Source organism: Carlito syrichta, unplaced genomic scaffold (genome assembly GCF_000164805.1).
Source record: "Carlito syrichta isolate Samal-C Ts95f unplaced genomic scaffold, Tarsius_syrichta-2.0.1 Scaffold305835, whole genome shotgun sequence".
In the NCBI taxonomy this organism is placed as follows: domain Eukaryota; kingdom Metazoa; phylum Chordata; class Mammalia; order Primates; family Tarsiidae; genus Carlito; species Carlito syrichta.
In genome coordinates, this window is record NW_007249931.1 from 225,408 (window position 1) to 244,906 (window position 19,499).

General features: G+C 57.1%; 1 protein-coding gene across 3 annotated transcripts in view; it reads left to right on the forward strand.

The window, feature by feature from the left end:
• The window catches only part of ANKRD11 (ankyrin repeat domain 11), a 150,337-nt gene extending 132,981 nt beyond the window's left edge, over positions 1 to 17,356 (forward strand). For 2 of the 3 annotated variants that reach the window (XM_008062804.1, XM_021714877.1), the window contains exons 7-12: positions 1,945 to 2,092; positions 2,530 to 9,092; positions 12,438 to 12,536; positions 12,615 to 12,758; positions 14,892 to 14,984; positions 16,398 to 17,356. In XM_008062804.1, coding sequence (XP_008060995.1) covers positions 1,945 to 2,092; positions 2,530 to 9,092; positions 12,438 to 12,536; positions 12,615 to 12,758; positions 14,892 to 14,984; positions 16,398 to 16,583 — 7,233 coding nt within the window. In that variant the 3' untranslated portion in view covers positions 16,584 to 17,356. The remainder of the gene's footprint in view (positions 1 to 1,944; positions 2,093 to 2,529; positions 9,093 to 12,437; positions 12,537 to 12,614; positions 12,759 to 14,891; positions 14,985 to 16,397) is intronic. The other variant, XR_002482223.1, reaches the window with a different exon arrangement.
• The last annotated feature ends 2,143 nt before the right edge of the window (positions 17,357 to 19,499 follow it).

The window sequence follows — 19,499 nt, forward strand, 5'->3', positions numbered from 1 at the left end:
CTGTGGGGCTAGTAGACCTGCAGGGGCTGTCCGAGTCTGGGATGGGTCATGCCAGGAGCTGTAGCCAGCACAGGATGACAGACTCAAGATTAGGGAAATGACCACGTAGTCAGCCCTGGAGCAGTGAGCACAGAGAGGATGCAGCCTCCACGAGGAAGAGTGCCTTCAGGTCTGAAACAGCAGGCGCACAGAGGTGGTAAGGGTCTTACCAGAACCATTACCCGAGACCCAGGAAAGGGCTCCTTACCACAGGTGGGACAGTCCAAGTGTGATAAGGGTGACAAGGCCGGTGGGCCACCTCTTCTTAAATTCATGGTGCTCCTTTATGGCAACCCCTGCCTGGCCATCCTGGAAGATGCCAGAACCCGCAGCATCTAGGATGCAAAGAGCATAGTCAGGAGATGACAAGTCACTGTGGGGGAAGGAAAGCCCTGGGGACTCTGAATTAAGGATTTCAGACACACGGGAAATCCGTGCACTGATGACACATTGATATTTTTAAATTGCTGTTAAATTTTTAGGTAAGCTTAAGGACCCTTTGAGAGAAGTGTACTGAAAAGTTTATGCAGAGTGAGTCTGGTTTTGATACGCAGTACTGGAGGGTGGGCAGCTGTGAGTGGCATGAGATGGGCTAAGGGCTAGGGGCCGTCCTCTGAATCTTTCGACTTCTGTAATGATCACTTTAAAAATTCTTATTATGGAGGATATCAGAGACCCAAAAAATGTGGTGAGGTAGACAAGTTAATGGTCATAAGACGTTGTGTTGTGACCCCTGTGGGTGTGTTTTCTCCCATGAGGAGATTATCCTGGGTTATCTAAGCAGACCCAGGGCAACCCCCGGGGTCTTGAAGCTTGGGAGCCTTTCCTGGCAGGGTCAAAGAGACACAGAAGAAGCAGGAGAGATGAAAAGCCCAAAGATAGACCCAGCCTGTGGTGCTGGCCTTAGAGGAAGAGGCTGAGGAATGTGGTGACCCCTAGCAGCTGGGCATGGGGACCTCAGGCCTAGCACAGTGAGGACCAGTTTTGCCAACACCCCGTGATGGCGGAAGCGAAGGAGCTAGTCCTGCCAGCACTTTGACCGTAGCGAGTCAGGGAGCCTGAGTTTGGACTGCTGAACTTGAAAGTTACGAGACTGAGGTTGTGATCTGTCATGATAGCAACAGAATACACACACAAACCTTGTGCTGACAGGACAATATCACATGTGATCCACTAAAGAAATAGGGTGAGGGACAAAGAGTTTATTTTAAGCTTTATTACATATTATTTTTATGCTCTCATCTCAGACTGGACTACAGTTGAGATTCAGTTTAACATTTGCACTCGAGTTCAGTGAGTTGCTGACCTGAGCATATAAAACACAGGTTGCTGAAGAGGAACAGTTGGACAGAGCTGTGGAAATGTCAGCATGGATGTTTCTGTCATTCACATGACCACCCTTACCCATGTAAAATCAAGCAAGGAAGAAATTATCTAATGTAAATGAAAATTAAAAATAAACCAGCTTGCAGAAACTTGGTCTTTGTTTCCTCTATTCTGCCCCCACCCCATAAAAAAACTTCCTTCTAAGCTGCCAGAACTCTCCACAACCACTCCCAGGACCCTACACTGCTACTGAGTGTGTTGGTGGGAGGGAAGGCCTCGTGAGAAGATGCGGGGCCCAGCATCGCAGAGAAGTGGAGAAAACATGGAAGCAGCAGAGCACGCGAGGCACACCCTGGAGGGTGTGGAGACCCACTGTGCAACCTTCGCAGGAGGAGGAGGGGCCATGCTGAGCCCCTGGGGCTCCCTGGTGGTCACTTGCATACTCTGCCACATGCTTGGACCACGAAGGGCTGTTTTGGGGTTCAGCTCCAGGGTTCTTGGAATGGGATGCAGTTCATACAGAAATGACAGAGAAGTGGCATTTCTAAGTCGCCTGATGCCATTGCTGATGTTTTGTAGGTGGTGAAGTTGTTGTTACGGTACGGAGGAAATCCTCAGCAAAGCAACAGGAAGGGTGAGACGCCGCTGAAAGTGGCCAATTCCCCCACCATGGTGAACCTCCTGTTAGGCAAAGGCACATACACATCCAGTGAAGAGAGCTCGACTGGTAAGTCCTGCCACTGGGATTGCCAGGTGTGCACTGGGGGAGGGAAGCTTTCTCTTATGGCATAGATGGCAGGAACAGCCCTTGAGCACTATACAGTGTTGCGTCTGAAAATAGACACACGAGGTCCCCTGGCCTCCAGATATCTGGCACTTACAGGAGCTTCTGGACTGTGGAGCTGCCCCACCCAGGGCGTCATTCCCGAGAAGCCTGCAGTCTCACTTGAGATGCCAACCTGTCTTGGAGCAGAACGCTCTGGTTTCCTTCTGCCCATGGTTGGCCTGAAACTTAACTCAGTCGCATGAAGGTCTTCTCTGGAAGCAGGGTGGAGCCACCTCCCTCCCCACTCAGTAGCTAGGCATTTGGGGAGGCCTTTCTGCAGGGCCATTTCAGGGAGAGCTGTCTTGACCTGCCTTGACCTTTCCTTCCTGCTCCTACAGAGAGCTCCGAGGAAGAGGACGCCCCATCGTTCGCACCTTCAAGCTCCGTTGATGGCAACAACACAGACTCTGAGTTTGAGAAGGGCCTCAAGCACAAGGCCAAGAACCCAGAGCCACAGAAAACCGTGACCCCTGTCAAGGATGAGTATGAGTTCGACGAGGACGATGAGCAGGACCGAGTCCCTCCCGTGGATGACAAACACCTGCTAAAAAAGGACTACAGGAAAGAAACTAAGTCCAATAGTTTTATTTCCATACCCAAAATGGAAGTTAAAAGTTACACTAAAAATAACACAATCGCACCAAAGAAAGCATCCCATCGCATCTTGTCAGACACATCTGATGAGGAGGACACAGGTCTAGCCGTGGGCTCGGGGGAGAAGCTGAGGCTATCGGCGCACACATTGCTGCCCAGTAACAAGACGCGTGAGCCTTCTGCCGCCAAGCAGCAGAAGGAGAAAAGCAAAGTGAAAAAGAAGCGAAAGAAGGAAGCAAAGGGCAAAGAAGTGCGGTTTGGGAAAAGGAACGACAAGTTCTGCTCTTCAGAGTCAGAGAGCGAGTCCTCAGACAGCGACGAGGACGACCGGGACTCTGTGGGCAGCTCCAGCTGCCTCAAGGAGTCCCCGCTGGTGCTGAAGGACCCTTCCCTGTTCAGCTCCCTGTCCGCCTCCTCCACCTCATCCCACGGGAGCTCTGCCGCCCAGAAGCATAACCCCAACCACACAGACCAGCACGCCAAGCACTGGCGTACAGACAACTGGAAAACCATCTCCTCCCCCGCTTGGTCAGAGGTCAGCTCCTTATCAGACTCCACAAGGACGAGACTGACAAGTGAGTCTGATTACTCCTCTGAGGGCTCCAGTGTGGAGTCGTTGAAGCCAGTGAGGAAGAAGCAGGAGCACAGGAAGCGGGGTGGGCTGCAGGGTGCCCTGTCCGAGAAGAAGAACTCCTTCCACTCTGGCGTGGACGGTGCCATTCCCAAGCTGGACAGAGAGGGGAAGGTTGTCAAAAAACACAAAACAAAGCATAAGCACAGAAACAAGGAGAGGGGGCAGTGCTCTGTTAGCCAGGAACTGAAACTGAAAAGTTTCACTTACGGATACGAGGACTCCAAGCAGAAGTCAGATAAGGCAATACTCCTTGACAATGACCTTTCCACCGAAAACAAGCTAAAGGTATTAAAGCATGATCGAGACCATTTTAAAAAGGAAGAGAAATTTAGCAAAATGAAATCAGAAGAGAAGGAATGGCTCTTCAAAGATGAGATCATAAAGGTCAAAGATGAAAAGCCTCTCAAGAGAATCAAAGACATGAACAAAGACATCAGCAGGACTTTCCGAGAAGAGAAAGACCGTTTGAATAAAGCAGAAAAGGAGAAGTCAGTGAAGGAAAAGTCTCCAAAAGAGGAAAAACTGAGACTATACAAAGAGGAAAGAAAGAAAAAGTCAAAAGACCGGCCCTCAAAATTAGAGAAAAAGAATGATTTAAAGGAGGACAAAATTTCCAAAGAGAAGGAGAAGATGTTTAAAGAAGATAAAGAAAAACTCAAAAAAGAAAAAGTTTATAGGGAAGATTCTGCTTTTGATGAATATTGTAACAAAAGTCAGTTTCTGGAGAATGAAGACACCAAGTTCAGCCTTTCTGACGACCAGCAGGACAGGTGGTTCTCAGACTTGTCCGACTCATCCTTTGACTTCAAAGGGGAGGACAGTTGGGACTCTCCGGTGACAGACTACAGGGATCTGAAAAACGACTCTGTGGCCAAACTCATCCTGGAGACAGTGAAGGAGGACAGCAAGGAGAGGAGGAGAGACAGCAGGGCCCGGGAGAAGCGGGACTATAGGGACGCCTTCTTCCGAAAGAAGGAGAGGGACTATGTGGACAAGAACGCCGAGAAGAGGAAGGACCAGGCTGAGAAGCACAAGGGCATCCCGAGCTATCTTTCTGAAAAGGACAAAAAGAGGAGAGAGTCTGCAGAGGGCGGGCGGGACCGGAAAGACGCCCTGGAGAGCGCCAAGGAGCGGAAGGATGGCAGGGCAAAGCCCGAGGAGGCGCATAGGGAGGACCTGAAGGAGCACGGCTGTGAGGGCATCTTCAAGGACAAAGCCGACTGTGACTTTGGGAAGAGCCTGGAGCTGTGGGAGAGGCACCACCCTGCGAGAGAGAAGGAGAAGAAAGATGGCCTCGACAGGGAGAGGAAGGAGAAAGCCAAGGCAGAAAAATACAGAGACAAGTCCAACGACAAAGACAAGAGTGAAAAGGCTGCCCTTGAAAAAGGTCTGAAGGACAAAGAATTTGATAAATGTTTCAAGGAGAAGAAAGATACCAAGGAAAAGCATAAAGACATACATGGCAAAGACAAAGAAAGAAAGACATCTCTTGACCAAGGGAAGGAGAAGAAGGAGAAGACTTTCCCTGGAATTATCTCAGAAGACTTCTCTGAAAAAAAAGATGAAAAAAAAGGCAAAGAGAAGAGCTGGTATATTGCAGATATATTCACAGATGAAAGTGAGGATGACAAAGATGATTACATGGCGAGCGGATTCAAGATCGCAGAGGCCAGCGACTTGCCAAGGGTGGACAGCCTCCAGGAGAAGGAGGACGGGAGGGAGCCCTGTGCCTCAGACAAGCACAGGAAGTCCTCTTCTGACAAGCAGCACTCTGACAGGCAGAAGGAGAAGGAGCCCAGGGACAAAAGGAAGGACCGGGGGACTGCGGAAGGGGGGAAGGACAAGAAAGACAAAGTCTTTGAGAAGCACAAAGAGAAGAAGGAGAAGGAGGCCACAGACAAATATAAGGACAGGAAAGACAGAACTTCAGTGGACTCCACTCAAGAAAAGAAAAACAAACAGAAGCTCCCTGAGAAGACTGAGAAGAAACACTCTACTGAGGACAAGGCTAAAGGCAAGCACAAAGAGAAGGCAGACAGAGAACATTCCAAGGAGAGAAAGTCTTCGAGAAGTGCAGAGATGGAAAAGAGCTTGCTGGAGAAATTGGAAGAAGAAGCTCTCCATGAGTACAGAGAGGACTCCAATGACAAAATAAGTGAGGTCTCGTCCGACAGCTTCACTGACCGGGGCCAGGACCCGGGACTGAGCCTCCTGGAGGTCTCCTTCACGGAACCGGCCGTGGAGGACAAGGTCAAGGAGAGCGCCTGCCTCCCGGAGAAGTCGAAAGAGAAGGAGCGGCACAGGCACTCCTCGTCCTCATCCAAGAAGAGCCACGAGCGCGAGAGAGCCAAGAAAGACAAGGCCGAGAAAAAGGAGAAGGGCGAGGACTACAAGGACGGCAGCAGGAAGGACTCTGGCCAGCATGAGAAGGACTTTCTGGAGGCCGAGGCCTACGGCATGTCGTACAGCACAAAGGCAGATGTGGAGGATGACCTGGACAAAACCATCGAGCTGTTTTCTGCCGAAAAGAAAGATAAAAGTGATCCTGAAAGAGAGCCTTCCAAGAAAATAGAGAAAGAGCTGAAGCCCTTTGGGTCCAGCACCGCCAGCATCCTGAAGGAGAAGAGGAGGCGGGAAAAGCACCGTGAGAAGTGGAGGGAGGAGCGGGACAAACACAGGGACAAGCATGCAGACGGGCTCCTGCGCCACCACAAGGATGAACAGAAGCTTGCGGCCAGGGACAAGGACAACCCCCCGAACTCATGCAAGGACAAGTCCAGGGACGAGGCCAAGCTGAAGGAGAGGCTCAAGGAGAGCACAGAGAAGGAGAAAGGCGACTCGGGGAGGGGTGGCAATGGCAGCGAGAAGTCGGTGCCAGCCCGAGACCCGGGCAGGAGGGATGGCCGGCCCCGTGAGAAGCTGCTAGGCGACGGCGACCTGATGATGACCAGTTTTGAGCGCATGCTCTCCCAGAAGGACCTGGAGATCGAGGAGCGGCACAAGCGGCACAAGGAGAGGATGAAGCAGATGGAGAAGCTGCGGCACCGGTCTGGAGACCCCAAGCTCAAGGAGAAGGCCAGGCCGACGGACGACACACGCAAGAAGAGCCTGGACGTGCCTCCCAAGAAGCCGCTGGGGCTGGATCCCTCCTTCAAAGACCGGAAGCTCAAGGAGTCGGTGCCTACGCCACCTGCCACCGAGAACAAGCTCCACGCGGGACCAGGCACAGAACCCAAAGACTGGTTGGCGGGGCCACCCATGAAAGAAGTCCTGCCTGCATCGCCCAGGCCCGACCACAGCCGGCCCACGGGTGTGCCCACACCCACGTCAGTGGTGTCCTGTCCCAGCTACGAGGAGGTGATGCACACACCCCGGACCCCGTCCTGCAGCGCCGACGACTACTCCGACCTCATGTTCGACTGCGCAGACTCACAGCACTCGCTGCCTGTCTCTGCCACATCCACCAGCGCCTGCTCCCCCTCCTTCTTCGACAGGTTCTCCATGGCCTCCAGTGGGCTCACAGAAAATCCTGGCCAGACCCCCACCAGGCCCCTCTCCACCAGCCTCTACCGCTCCATCTCCGTTGACATCAGGAGGACCCCCGAGGAGGAGTTCAGTGTCGGGGACAAGCTCTTTCGACAGCAGAGCGTGCCCACTGCGTCCAGCTATGAGTCCCCAGCACAGCACCTGATGGAGGACAAGGGCCCTCTGCCTCCCGCACCGACGGACAAGTTTGCCTGCCTGTCCCCGGGCTGCTACTCTCCCGACTATGGCATCTCCTCGCCCAAGGTCGACACTCTTTACTGCCCACCCACGGCAGCCGTTACCGTCACTCCATCCCCAGACGGCGTCTTCTCCAGTTTACAGGCCAAGTCCTCCCCTTCTCCCCGAGGTGAGCTGCTAGCACCTTCCCTGGAAGGGGCCCTGCCCCCAGACCTGGACACCACCGAGGACCAGCAGGCCACGGCCGCCATCATCCCTCCGGAGCCCAGCTACCTGGAGCCTCTGGATGAGGGCCCATTCAGCACCGTCATCACTGAGGAGCCCGTCGAGTGGGCCCACGCTGCCCACCCTGCCGAGCAGGCCCTGTCTGCCGCCTTGATCGGGAGTGCCTCCGAGAGCCCTGCCAGCTGGCCTGTGGGCTCGGACCTTCTCCTCAAGTCTCCTCAGCGGTTCCCAGAGTCTCCAAAGCACTTCTGCCCCACTGAGTCCCTCCACCCGCCCGCCCCAGGGCCCTTCAGTGCCCCAGAGCCCCCGTACCCCGTCTCTCCTGCTACATACTCTCTGCCTGTCGCCGAGCCAGGACTGGAGGAAGGCAAAGATGATGGGGTGGAAGCAATCCCCGTCCCCGGGGCCAAAGAGGAAGCTGCTCCCTATGCCCCTGCCTCCAGACTGGAGTCCTTCTTCAGCAACTGCAAGTCACTTCCAGACACAGCGCTCGATGTGGTCCCTGAGCCTGCGTGCATAGCCACCGTGGCCCAGGTGGAGGCACTGGGGCCCCTGGAGAGCAGCTTCCTGGACAGCAGTCACAGCCTGTCCACCCTTGGCCAGGTGGAGCCGGTGCCCTGGGCCGATGCCTTCCCCACCTCCGAGGACGACCTGGACCTGGGACCCTTCTCACTGCCAGAGCTTCCTCTTCAGGCCAAGGACGTTTCTGATGTTGAAGCAGAACCTGTAGAAGAAAGTCTTACAGCTCCGGAAAAGATTCCCCCAGGGGTCCCCATGGCCATTGGCGGTGGGGACCTCTCTTTATCTGCTGCTGAGGAGCAGCCGGCACCACCTCCTGCCCCAGTGTCCCCCCACCCTCCCCTGGAGCCTGAGCCCGAGCCCTCCGAGGAGCCAAGGCTGGACGTGGCTCCGGAAGCCTCAGTGGAGGCAGAGATGGCATCAGAGGAGAGGGCCCCCGGGGATGCAGACCCCAGCACAGAACCTGGGCCCGGGCCCCCTGAACAGCACCCACCGAGGGGTGGAGACCAGGGGCCCGAGGTGGAAGACTCCCCTCCCATGTCCCACTGTGCACCCCCGGGCCCTCCTGCAGATGGCACAGCCCAGACTGGGGATGGCGCCCAGGACAGTGCTGGGGTCTCCCGGGCCACCGCTCCTGCTGAGGGCCCCCCAGGCGGCGTCCAGACAGAAGCTGTAGAACCAGAACCCAAACCCACAGTTGACGCCCCGAAGGCCCCCAAAGTGGAGGAGATCCCACAGCGCATGACCAGGAACCGTGCGCAGATGCTGGCCAACCAGAGCAAGCAGAGCACACTGCCCTCTGAGAAGGAGCTCGTCCCCGCCAGTGCCCCAGTCACCAGAGCCAAGGGCCGCGTCTCCGAGGATGACGATGCTCAGGCCCAGCACCCACGCAAGCGCCGCTTCCAGCGCTCCAGCCAGCAGCTGCAGCAGCAGCTGCACACATCCACGCAGCAGACGCGGGAGGTGATCCAGCAGACACTGGCCGCCATCGTGGATGCCATCAAGCTGGATGACATCGAGCCCTATCACAGCGATCGGTCGAACCCGTACTTTGAGTACCTGCAGATCAGGAAGAAGATCGAGGAGAAACGCAAGATCCTGTGCTGCATCACGCCCCAGGCACCCCAGTGCTACGCTGAGTATGTCACCTACACAGGCTCTTATCTGCTGGACGGCAAGCCGCTCAGCAAGCTCCACATCCCCGTGGTGAGTATGCCGGCTCAGCGCAGGGCCGTGCGGGTGGGGCGTGGTCCCGGGACCGGCTGCGGGCTTCTCCACGTTGACCTAGCCGCCGCGTTCTTCCTTGTCCCGCCATCTGTGACAGCCCGCACACCCTCCTCACCCCACACCCGCCTGACCTGTTCGAGTAACTGCAGCCTGGTGTGTGCTGTGCTGGTAGAAGCTATGTGGCTCCTCCATAGATCCAAAGCTGATCTGTGGCCTAGACTGGCCCTGGTCTCCCAGACGACACTCACTGGGGGGGCTCCCCCTCCCCACAGCTCCCTGTTGACTCTGTGTGTGTGTGTGTGTGTGTGTGTGTATGTTTTTGAGTCAGAGTCGTATTGTCGCCTAGGCTGAAGTGCAGGGGCATGCTCACAGCCACCACAGCCTTGACCTCCTGGGCTCAGGGGATCCTTCTGCCTCAGCCTTCTAAGTAGCTGGAAGCACAGGCACATGCCACCACACCTGCTAATTTTTTAATTTATTGTAGAGACGAAGTCTCACCAAGTTGCCCAGGCTGGTGTTGAACCCCTGGGTTCAGGCAGTCCTTTACCTTTGCCTCCCAAAGTGCTAGGATTATAGGAGTGAGCCACTGCACCCGACTACCCTGTTGACTCTCAACTCACGGGGAAGGCCCCAGCAGAGGTGTCGCCCCCACCCCCTCTCCCTTGAGCCCTTGGGGTGCCTATGTGTCTCAGGGCCCCCCTCCTTCCTCAGCTTCTGGGATGCCTGTGCTGCTTCCCGGGGCAAGCCTGTCCTTGGTCCCTTGCCTGCTCCCCCTGTGGCCCTCCTCTGCCTGGCCCTGCCTTAGATCCTTCTAACCTGGCCTCTGTGGACTGCCCCCCCCGCCTGGGCTCCTGCCTCCTCCTGGCCGTGGGGTCTGTCCCAGCAGGCACAGGGTTCCTCACGGATGCCCAAGATGCACCCTCACAGCTTCAAGCACTCCATCGGCAGTATTCTCCTGGCCCTTCCTTGGCATTCCATAACACGTGACCCTGTCCACACTGCATGCGGACTGTTTGTTGACCGTCTAGTCCTTGAGGACAAGTCATTTCTTCTGTTGCATCCCGAAAGGGCTCTCAGTCACAGCTGTCAGGGATGTGGGAAAGGCCTGGGCACCCAGATGCCCACGGTGGACCAAGGCCCCTGGGAGGGCACTTGAGTCCTGCAAGAAGGGTGCACCGTGAGTGTTGGCTCTGTCGGGCCTGGCCCTTCTGCAAGCCATTTCCTGCACTGGCTCATACTGGAGCCACCTGCAGCCCTCCCACAAAGGAGAGGTTCCGCAGAAGGCCCAGGGGCCGGTCCGGTGCTGTGCTGCTCACCAGAGATGCATCCTCATGTCACACAACCTGCTCTGAACTAACCAGAACATCCAGGGTCCTGTTTTTTTCTCCTGGTGCCGTGACCCCACTGTCCCTAGGGATACCTGTTTGCAGGAGACATGGCAGTTTAGGCCATGAAATTCAGGAAAATCTGTTGTAAGATTTCTACTCCGTAAGACTTTTTGTACTTTTTGTTTCCGTCAGTTTAGGTTTTAGTTGTCAAAACAGTAATATGTCTGTCATGGAAAATTTGGGAAATATCACAGAGATGAAATGAAAGAGTGCCGGAGCCTCTGTCACCCAAGTTTCCCTGGGAAGGTTTTGTGCATCTCCCACTGGTCTCCCTGATTTCCCTGAAGACCATCAGATGACACCTGGCAAGAGCCCGGCTTGATATCTCGTGTGGTGGCTGTGACTGGGGTGTGGTCTTCCCGGGTGGCCATAGCCCTGGTGGGTTCTCAAGGGTCAAGCCAGAGGGAGTGCGGCGCACCCATCCTTGCCTTGGTGTGAGCCCCCTTCCCTGGCGGTCTCACCTTAGAGGCACCGCACAGAGCCGAAACCCTATACCCAGGACCTCTACAGAGCTGGGCCTCTTGAGGCAGTGTGGACATGGTGGTGAACAGATTGAGTGGGACAGGCAAGTGCTGGCTGGGGAGACTTGGCTGAATTTTTTAATTGCTCATTTTTAACTAACTTTAGACTGATGTAATGTGTGCCTGTCCTCAGCCTTGCCTGAGGTCCCCCGTGAACCGCAGGGGTGATGGAGTTCCGTTGTATGCCCGATGTTTGAGCAGTATTGCTCAGCTATCTGGTCAGAGGTTCCACAACTGGACTGAGGTGACACCTCTTTAGTGAGAAACCCCCAGGTGTGCCCTGGAGCATTGCATCGTGTTCCTGGTGTCACGGGAGACATGAGTTGGAGGCCTGGCCCGGCAGGGTGTGCAGGCCTCTCCACAGGGAGCTCTGGTCTTCTCTTCTGTGGCTAGTGTGTGTCTCTGGAAGAGGTGTGAACTCGTGGTGTGAACCTGCTTCTCCTCACTTCCGTCTGCTCCTTGTCTTGTGTGTGATGGAGCGTGTCTGCAGCATACTTCCCTAGGCATCACCCAGTGCCAGGACATCCCTCCCCCCCGGCATGGCGCCTGAGGTCACTGCTGGAGCAAGGCCTTCCGGCATGAGCCACATCCCAGCGCTGGCTGCAGTCAGGCCGTCCTGCAGGCTGCCGCTCCTTCAGGCTGCTGCATCCTTGGCGTTCTCATCTCTCCTGGTGCTCTTGCTTTCTGACTCCGCAAGCTCTTCCAGCTGATCATGACCTTCCTGCCTGCCCTATATCATGCAGGGGGCCCCATAGAGACCCACCCCATAGGTTGCAACCTTCCTCCCATTGCTAATCTGTTCTCCTTCTCCGTGGGTAGGTGTGGTTCTTGCCCTTTGCCACACATGTGCTGTGTGCTTACTCCCAGCCCACGTGTTTTAGAGTCGCTAACCCACCGGGAGAAACTCTTCCACAGACAGTGTGTGGCTGATGCGCAGTCCTGACCCTCAATTCTCATGGCCTACTCCACGGGGACTGGACACTCCAGGAGCCCTGCTAGGCTCCATGGTCACATTGTGTTCCTGGTATCACCGCATCCTGGCTGGCTCTGGCTGACGGGGGTGACTCCCTTGTGAACCTGCCCACCAGGTCCTCCTCTCCCTGCCAGGCCCTCTTCTGATTGTCTTGCCTCTTTTGGACACATGGGTGCTGGCACTTGGGTTTTATCCCGTCTCCTTTGCATGAAGGGCATGGACCACAGTCTCCCATGCAGTCGTGTGGTGCTTGTGGGCCGCCGCAGTGACGCACCAGCACCGTTGGTCGCACATAGGCTGTTTCCTGGAGCCTTCTGCTGCATCTGTGTGGACCTGAGGGGTCTGGGGCAGGCTTCCAGAAGTGGGAGGCTGGAACCTGCCCAGACTTCACTGCGTCCCTCTGCAGTTTGCGGGCCTGCTGACCCCCACCCTCTGCCTGCAGATTGCACCCCCTCCCTCCTTGGCGGAGCCTCTGAAGGAGCTGTTCAAGCAACAGGAGGCCGTCCGTGGGAAACTGCGTCTGCAGCACAGCATTGAGCGGGTAAGAGGGGCGCGGGCCGGGACGTGTTGTGGGCCGAGGCGCGGCGTGGGCTGGCTCACCACCTCCTGTCCTTCCCAGGAGAAGCTGATTGTGTCCTGTGAGCAGGAGATCCTGCGGGTTCACTGCCGGGCGGCCCGGACCATCGCCAACCAGGCCGTGCCGTTCAGCGCCTGCACCATGCTGCTGGACTCCGAGGTCTACAACATGCCCCTGGAGAGCCAGGTCAGTGCGCAGGAGGGGCCGGCCACACACAGGAGCAGCAGCACCGCGAGTCCAGGCCCCCAACCTGTTCGCCCCATCGTGCACCTTCACGGATTCTGCACTTGACCACGAGCGTCCTGAGCCTCCCATGCCAGCACTTTGCAGGGGCTGGAGCTTCACTCGCCCGCCCCAGCCCAGGCGAGCCCAGACAGAGCCGCAAAGGCAGGCGTGGAGGTGGATGTCCTTCGCGGTGCCTCGGTCTCTGGGGTTACTTCTGCCTCCTGAAGCACTCCTCCGCGTTAGGTGGTCGGCGGCCCCTCCTGTGGCGGCAAGGACACTGTCTCCATTTAAACTTCTGCTCAGCCTGCTGCTGCCGGGAGGCCAAAAGGCTGCTGTGGAAGGGCGGGGCAGCAGCCGAGGGGCGGGGCTGCCTGGAGTGCTCTCGCCATGCACGTGGGCTGGTCTGGGGAAGGCCGGGGCCACAGGACCCACGGCACCCACTGCCCTGCCACTGGTTTCCGCGCCATTCCTACTCCCCACTCTGGTCCTCTCCCAGGTGGCATCTTTCTGCCTGCTGGCTGCTCCCAGCCTCAGGCCCTGCGTGTGCCCCTCAGATTTGGTCCTCCCATCTGCCAGCAGCACCCTGTCCTCTGAGCCTGCCTTGCCAGGCTTTGGTCATCGGAGGCACACGCTCAGGCCCAGCAGCTGCACAGGCTGGACGCTCCTGAAACACATGCCCTCCTCTGCGTTCAGACCTCACCACTGGGTCCTCTCGCAACAGGTACCCCTGGTGACCTCCCCCCAGCATGGGCTCTTGGGCTCAGGCAACCATGAAGGGAGGATCGCGTGAGCCCAGGAGTTCAAGACCAGCCTGGGCAACAGAGCAAGACTCCATCTCTACCAAAAAATTAAAAATTGGCCGGGCATGGTGGCGTGCACCTATAATCCCAACTACTCAGGAGGCTGAGGCAGGAGGATCACTTGAGTCCAGGAGTCCGAGCCTGTGGTGAGCTATGATTGTGCCACTGCACTCCAGCCTGGGCAACAGAACAAGACCCTGTCTCAAAAAATAAAGTAAACCATCTGTAGAGAACAAGCTATGAAACCAAAGATTTTTTTGGAGACCAAGTGATTCCTTCAAGGATCAGACGTTTGGCAGTTTTGCGTTTTGCTTCTGAACTGAAAAAGAGACTAGTACTTTTTAAGTCATCTTCTGGATTGCTTCAGAATGTCAGAGGAAGTGTCCTGCTGCGGCCTTAGCCCTAAGGCCACGGGCGCAGCCGTTCCAGGAGGCGAGGCCCTGTTCGCCTGGCACCCAGGTCAGCGTTGAGCCTGCAAGTCTTCTGGAGGCTGGTTCCTGCCTCCTGCTCCCTCCCAGGGCTTCCTGTGATGCCTCTCATAAACCACAGTCCCTCACAGTGAAGACGAGGCTGCTGTGATAAGTGGATCAGGGTGGCATGTTGAGACTGGACTCCATGCAGAGCACAAGTGGGGCTGACCCTGCCACTCCTGGCCTCAGCCGGCTCCTCAGTCCTCTCACTCAAACCCTCCAAAGAAGAAAAGTTACTTCCTGTTTTTAAAGAAGGCAGACAAGCAGGGTGTGGTGGCTCACGCCTGTAATCCCAGCACTTTGGGAGGCGGAGGTGAGAGGATTGCCTGAGCCCAGGGGTTTGAGACCACCCTGGGCAACATGGCGAGACCTCGTGTCTACAATTAATTAAAAATTAACCTGGCGTGGCGCACGCCTATAGTTCCAGCTACTTGGAAGGCTGTGGCCAAAGGATCACCTGAGCCCAGCAGGTTGAGGCTGCGGTGGCCGTGAGTGTGCCACTGCACTCCAGCCTGGGTGACAGAGTAAGACTCTGACTCAAAAAAAATAAAAATGGGAATAAATAAAAAGGAAAGATATGGAGACAGGTGACATCAGCACCTTGACCCTGAGCCCAGGACACCGGCCCTGCCACTGCTGTGGTGTCTTGGGGGAGCCGTGGGGCGAGGGGCAGGCCTGGCACTCCTCGGACATGACACAGCGCATGGTTGGTGGAGGTGGTGGCAGCACGATTCTGCCCTGAGGAAGGCCATGGAGGCACCATGCAGGCACCATGTGTAGATAGCTCGTGGTCTTCTTACGAAGTCCCCGTGTTCCTTCTGCAGGGTGACGAGAACAAGTCTGTGCGTGATCGATTCAACGCCCGCCAGTTCATCTCCTGGCTCCAGGACGTGGACGACAAGTACGACCGCATGAAGGTTGGTGTTTCCTACCCTGAGCTGCACGTTATGTTGTTTCCAGGCCCTGCAGGCGGCCACCCATCTGAGCTTGGCAGTGACGATTTCTGGCTCTGTATTAGGCTGCCTGGTGCTTTCTGGAAGTCCAGGGCCTGCCTGCCACGGGGCCACCTCCCTGTCTGCCCTTCTGTCCAGGTGGGCGGGGAGCAGAACAGGACCTTGGGCTTGGTCTTAGATTCTTGGGGACCTGACCTTCAGTCCTCCCCCCAGATTCTCGCCCCTGCTGGGAGGGCGGGCCAGGGCAGCAGCCAGAGGGCACGTGGGGCCGGAAGGTCAGCCAGAAGCCCCCCCCTGCCACCAGGCTGCACCCTGGACGGTGGGGGGGGGCCCTGAGGCTGTGAAAACAGTAACCAGCTAGTGACAAACTTATACACAGTCAGTGTTGCCCGGTGTAGACAGGTGTACACCAGTCATGGAGCAGACAGCCATGGTCACACCTGCTGCTCTCACTCAAGAGGGAAGGACCCAGACCCCCAGTCCACCCACAGCATGTCTGAGAGTCGGGTGGCATTTCCAGGAGGACAGCACACCCGAGTCTTTGAACCAAGTGACTGGCAGGTGTCACACCACAGCAGTTCACTCAGAATTGTGCTGGCATGGGCGCAGGTGGCAGAACCACCAGCACATGGCCTGAGTCGTGACCCTGGGACTTGTGAGGAGGCCAGTGCTGGATTCTGAGGTGAGACCAGTTTGCATCTCTGACCTGCCCCAGAATGCTGGTGCGTGACGCCATGTCAGCTCACACCCTCTGGACACCGCTCTGTAACCTGAGCGCATCTGAGCTGTTGAGTTGGAGCTGTGCATCCCACGGAGGATTACAAGTCCACTGGGGGTCAGACACAGTGTAGTGTGCACATGTGGATGAAGCGTGGACACGGCCCCACGCGGCAGCAAACACCGTTACTCCTAGAAGACGTGGTGGTCCTCCCCAGCACGTCTGAGAATAGGGCGCTTCTCCTGCACAGTCACGGCAGCGTTCAGCTGAGTCACGATGCCCATCGTGGTGTCCTCCTGGGCCACAGTTTAATTCCCCACATCTGTTCCCAAGACATGTTCCCCCATCCCAGCCCATTCTCCCGTGCACCTTTAGATGGCCTCGTTTTCTACTATAAAAAGACGAGCCTGTCCCCAGCCACATGTAGCAGCCCTGTGGCAGCAGTGAGAGCGGAGCAGTCAGATGTCACGAGGCTGTGGTGCCCGAAGCCAGTACTCAGCAGTGACAGGGAAGACAGTCCGGATCCCAAGCACGTGCCGAGGGTCTTCCTGCAGCCACCTGGCATTCCACACGTCCCTGTCCCCAGGGTGAGGTGGGGTGGGAACCATGGTGGGCTCCCACCCCTCCTGCGCCGGCCCTCACCCACCGTGTGCCCGCAGACCTGCCTGCTGATGCGGCAGCAGCATGAGGCCGCGGCCCTCAACGCTGTGCAGAGGATGGAGTGGCAGCTGAAGGTGCAAGAGCTGGACCCTGCAGGGCACAAGGCCCTCTGCGTAAACGAGGTGCCCTCCTTCTACGTGCCCATGGTTGATGTCAACGATGACTTCGTGCTGCTGCCTGCATGACCCCGCGGGAGGGCCCAGGACGCAGGGAGGGCGCCTAGACCGCCCAGTGCTGCTGATGAGCCCCGAGGTGAGGAGGGCGCACCGCCCCCCCCCAGGGAGACCAGAGAGACTGTGTCGCCGCGCGTCCCTGTCCCTTCCAGACTGGCCGGATGCCAGGGAGGTGGGCGCATCTTTGTACCAGCCACTGCGGGTGTGAGACCACGCAGGCACATGGTGACCCCGGTCCTCTCCACCGGCTGCAGGGCATTTCGGGAGTTGGAGACGGAGTGCGTTTTAAAGCTTCTTGTTCCATTCTGATCAACTAAAGGAAATAAGATTAAGTGTCAGCCTCACAAACTGGCCTCCTGTGGCGCAGCAGAGCGCCGTCCCCGCTGCCGTCCTGTGGTCGTGGAGCTGCCGGCGGCCTCAGCCAGGCAGGGACGCGGAGCACCGAGGCCCGGCCGCCCCTGCCCGGCCACAGTGGGACACGAGCCAGGACTCTCCGATAGTGTTTTTAATGGAGTCAAATCCACGTGGTTTGTATATTTTTTCCTTTGATCTTGGGCATTTTGTTTCTCTTTCTGAGAACATAACTTGAAACACTACAGAGCCAATAATCATATAAAAAGTGTATCCGTAAACGCTGTACAGTTTTATATACATTCACAATGTACTTTTGCTGCCTTCTAGATAATTTATTTTGCAACACATTACTGCACAGTTGTAAATAACTTATGTACTGTAACATCACTTTCAGTTATGTGTAAAGAAATAAATAAATTAATTAAAACTCTGTCCTTGTGTGCTGTCCCTCCGGGAGGGGGGATAGGACCCAGCGCCCCTGGACACGCGACTGTCTCCCATGTTCCTGCTACCCTCACCTGGCACCACAGCAGAATCTGCCACACAGCCCTGTTGTCTGTCCCGAGGCCCCGGGAGCAAGGGAGAAACCGGAGAGTCACTCCTATGAGTCTGAGCACCCCAAAGACCATTCGGCCAAGGAGGGTGGGGCTTCTGCTTGCACCAGGACAGGATGGGCCGGTATTCTGCACTGCCGGCTGTTTCCCGTGCCTGCAGTTGGTGGGTGGACCCCTTCCAGACCCCTGTGCTGGTGGAAAGGCAGCTCCGGCAGCTAGGGGCGTGCAGGGGCCATGGCCTGGGGCAGGCAGTGGACAGTACCCCGGGCAGCTGGGGTACTTTCCAAGCCTGTCTCCTTGCCTTGGTGGGAGGCACCACCCTGCTGGGCACTTCTGTGGGCTGGGGCAGTGGGAGCTTCCCGCAAGGCCCTCTGGAGAACATAGCCTTCTGTGCCTGGAAGACATGGGTCCTGGCCACCATGCCCCTGCAGAACCACCCGCCCCGAGCACCCCGGATCCTGTGAGCTGAGCTGGCCAAGGACAGCACCTCCGTCCCCGGAGACCCTCAGGCGTTCCCTCACCGGCTGGTCGGGGCAGGCCGCCTCTGCTTCCCAGTCTGCACCGCAGCCTGTGGGCTCCCTCCTAGTCCCTGCAGGGCTGGGCTTGGCCGAAGCACAGCTGGTCCCACCTGGCTTAGATGCGTAGGGGTGGAGTGTGGAGAAGCCAGAAAGTTCTAGCATACTTTCCTGGGTGTGGCTTTGCTGTGGCCTTTTTCTAAATAGCAGAACTCTGATCACACACCAATTCCGCTAAGCTCTGCTTCTGCTTTTTAGAAAGAACCTGAGTTAAGCTGTGGATGCACGGAAGTGTCTTCTGAGCCTGTGGCCTCAGCCATGGCCGCCCCTCCCGTGCGGGGGCCTGTGTTGGTGCCACAGGCCCCTTCAGGCAGCAGTGGCTGAGTAGGGCAGGAGCGGGGCGTCCTGCTGCAAGGGGCTGACCACAAGGCTGTGAAGTAAGAATGTGTGAAGTAAGCGTCCAGGACAGCCTGGGCCTGAGTGCACATCAAACCCCAGAAGTGTATTGGTTGGGTGGGGGTCTGGGGATATTGCTGCCTGCCAGGCTGGGGCCTGAGACTGCCCTGTGGGCATCTTGCCACCCCCAGGATGTCCTGGTTGGAGGAAGCAGACCAACAGCCTGCCCCATGTGCCCCCGGGGTTCCCCGGCTCCTGCTTGGGGTCTGGGCCCTGGCACAGGCTGGCGTGACTGCTTTGCACACACTGCAACTCAGAGCACTTGACCTGCTCAGAGCCTATGCTAGCCTCAAAGCACCCTGGAGAACAGAAGAGTGTGCAGACCCTCTGCCCCGGAACCGGAGGCTTTCACCTTGCTAAGGGTGGGACCCAGACTTAGATGGAAAGAGGAAAGAAACAGAGCTGCTCCCGCCATGGGGGAGAAGCTGGTGGCCATTCTGAAACCTGGAAGTCAGGGAGCGGTTTTTGTGAAAAACCCATGAGCCACTGCCTCTTGCAGGGACAGGAGCCTGCACTACCTGGGACCTGCAGCATCTGGCCTGTCCTAGGGTAGCAGGACAGGGCTCCTTCTAGGAGCTCCCATGACCCCTGGGAGACAAGCCTGGTGGGAGGAGAAGAACCCCTGCCATGGGGACAGCCACACACGGGCTCCATCTGGGCAGACCTGGGGACCCACCTGCCCAGACCAGCTGTGTTTCTCCTTTATGTTGGGGAATGGGAAGACAGGTGCGCAGGAGGTGGGGAGAGCCGGGTCCAGGCCACGAGGAAAACGAGCCAGGGGAGGGACCCAGAGGCAGTGAGGGTAGCCCTGGGGCAGACCCAGGAAGGTGGGGAAGGAGGCATGACACACACCAGCGCTGAGGGCCATGAGATGGCACACACCCTGACAGCTCCACTGCTAGGCACAGAACATGACTCACAAACATCAAGTTATTTGTGAAAGTCAAAAACTGGAAACCTAGCCAGGCTCGGTGGCTCAGCCTATTGTCCCGCACCTTTGGGAGGCTGAGGTGAGTGGACTGCCTGAGCCCGCGGGTTTGAGACCCGCC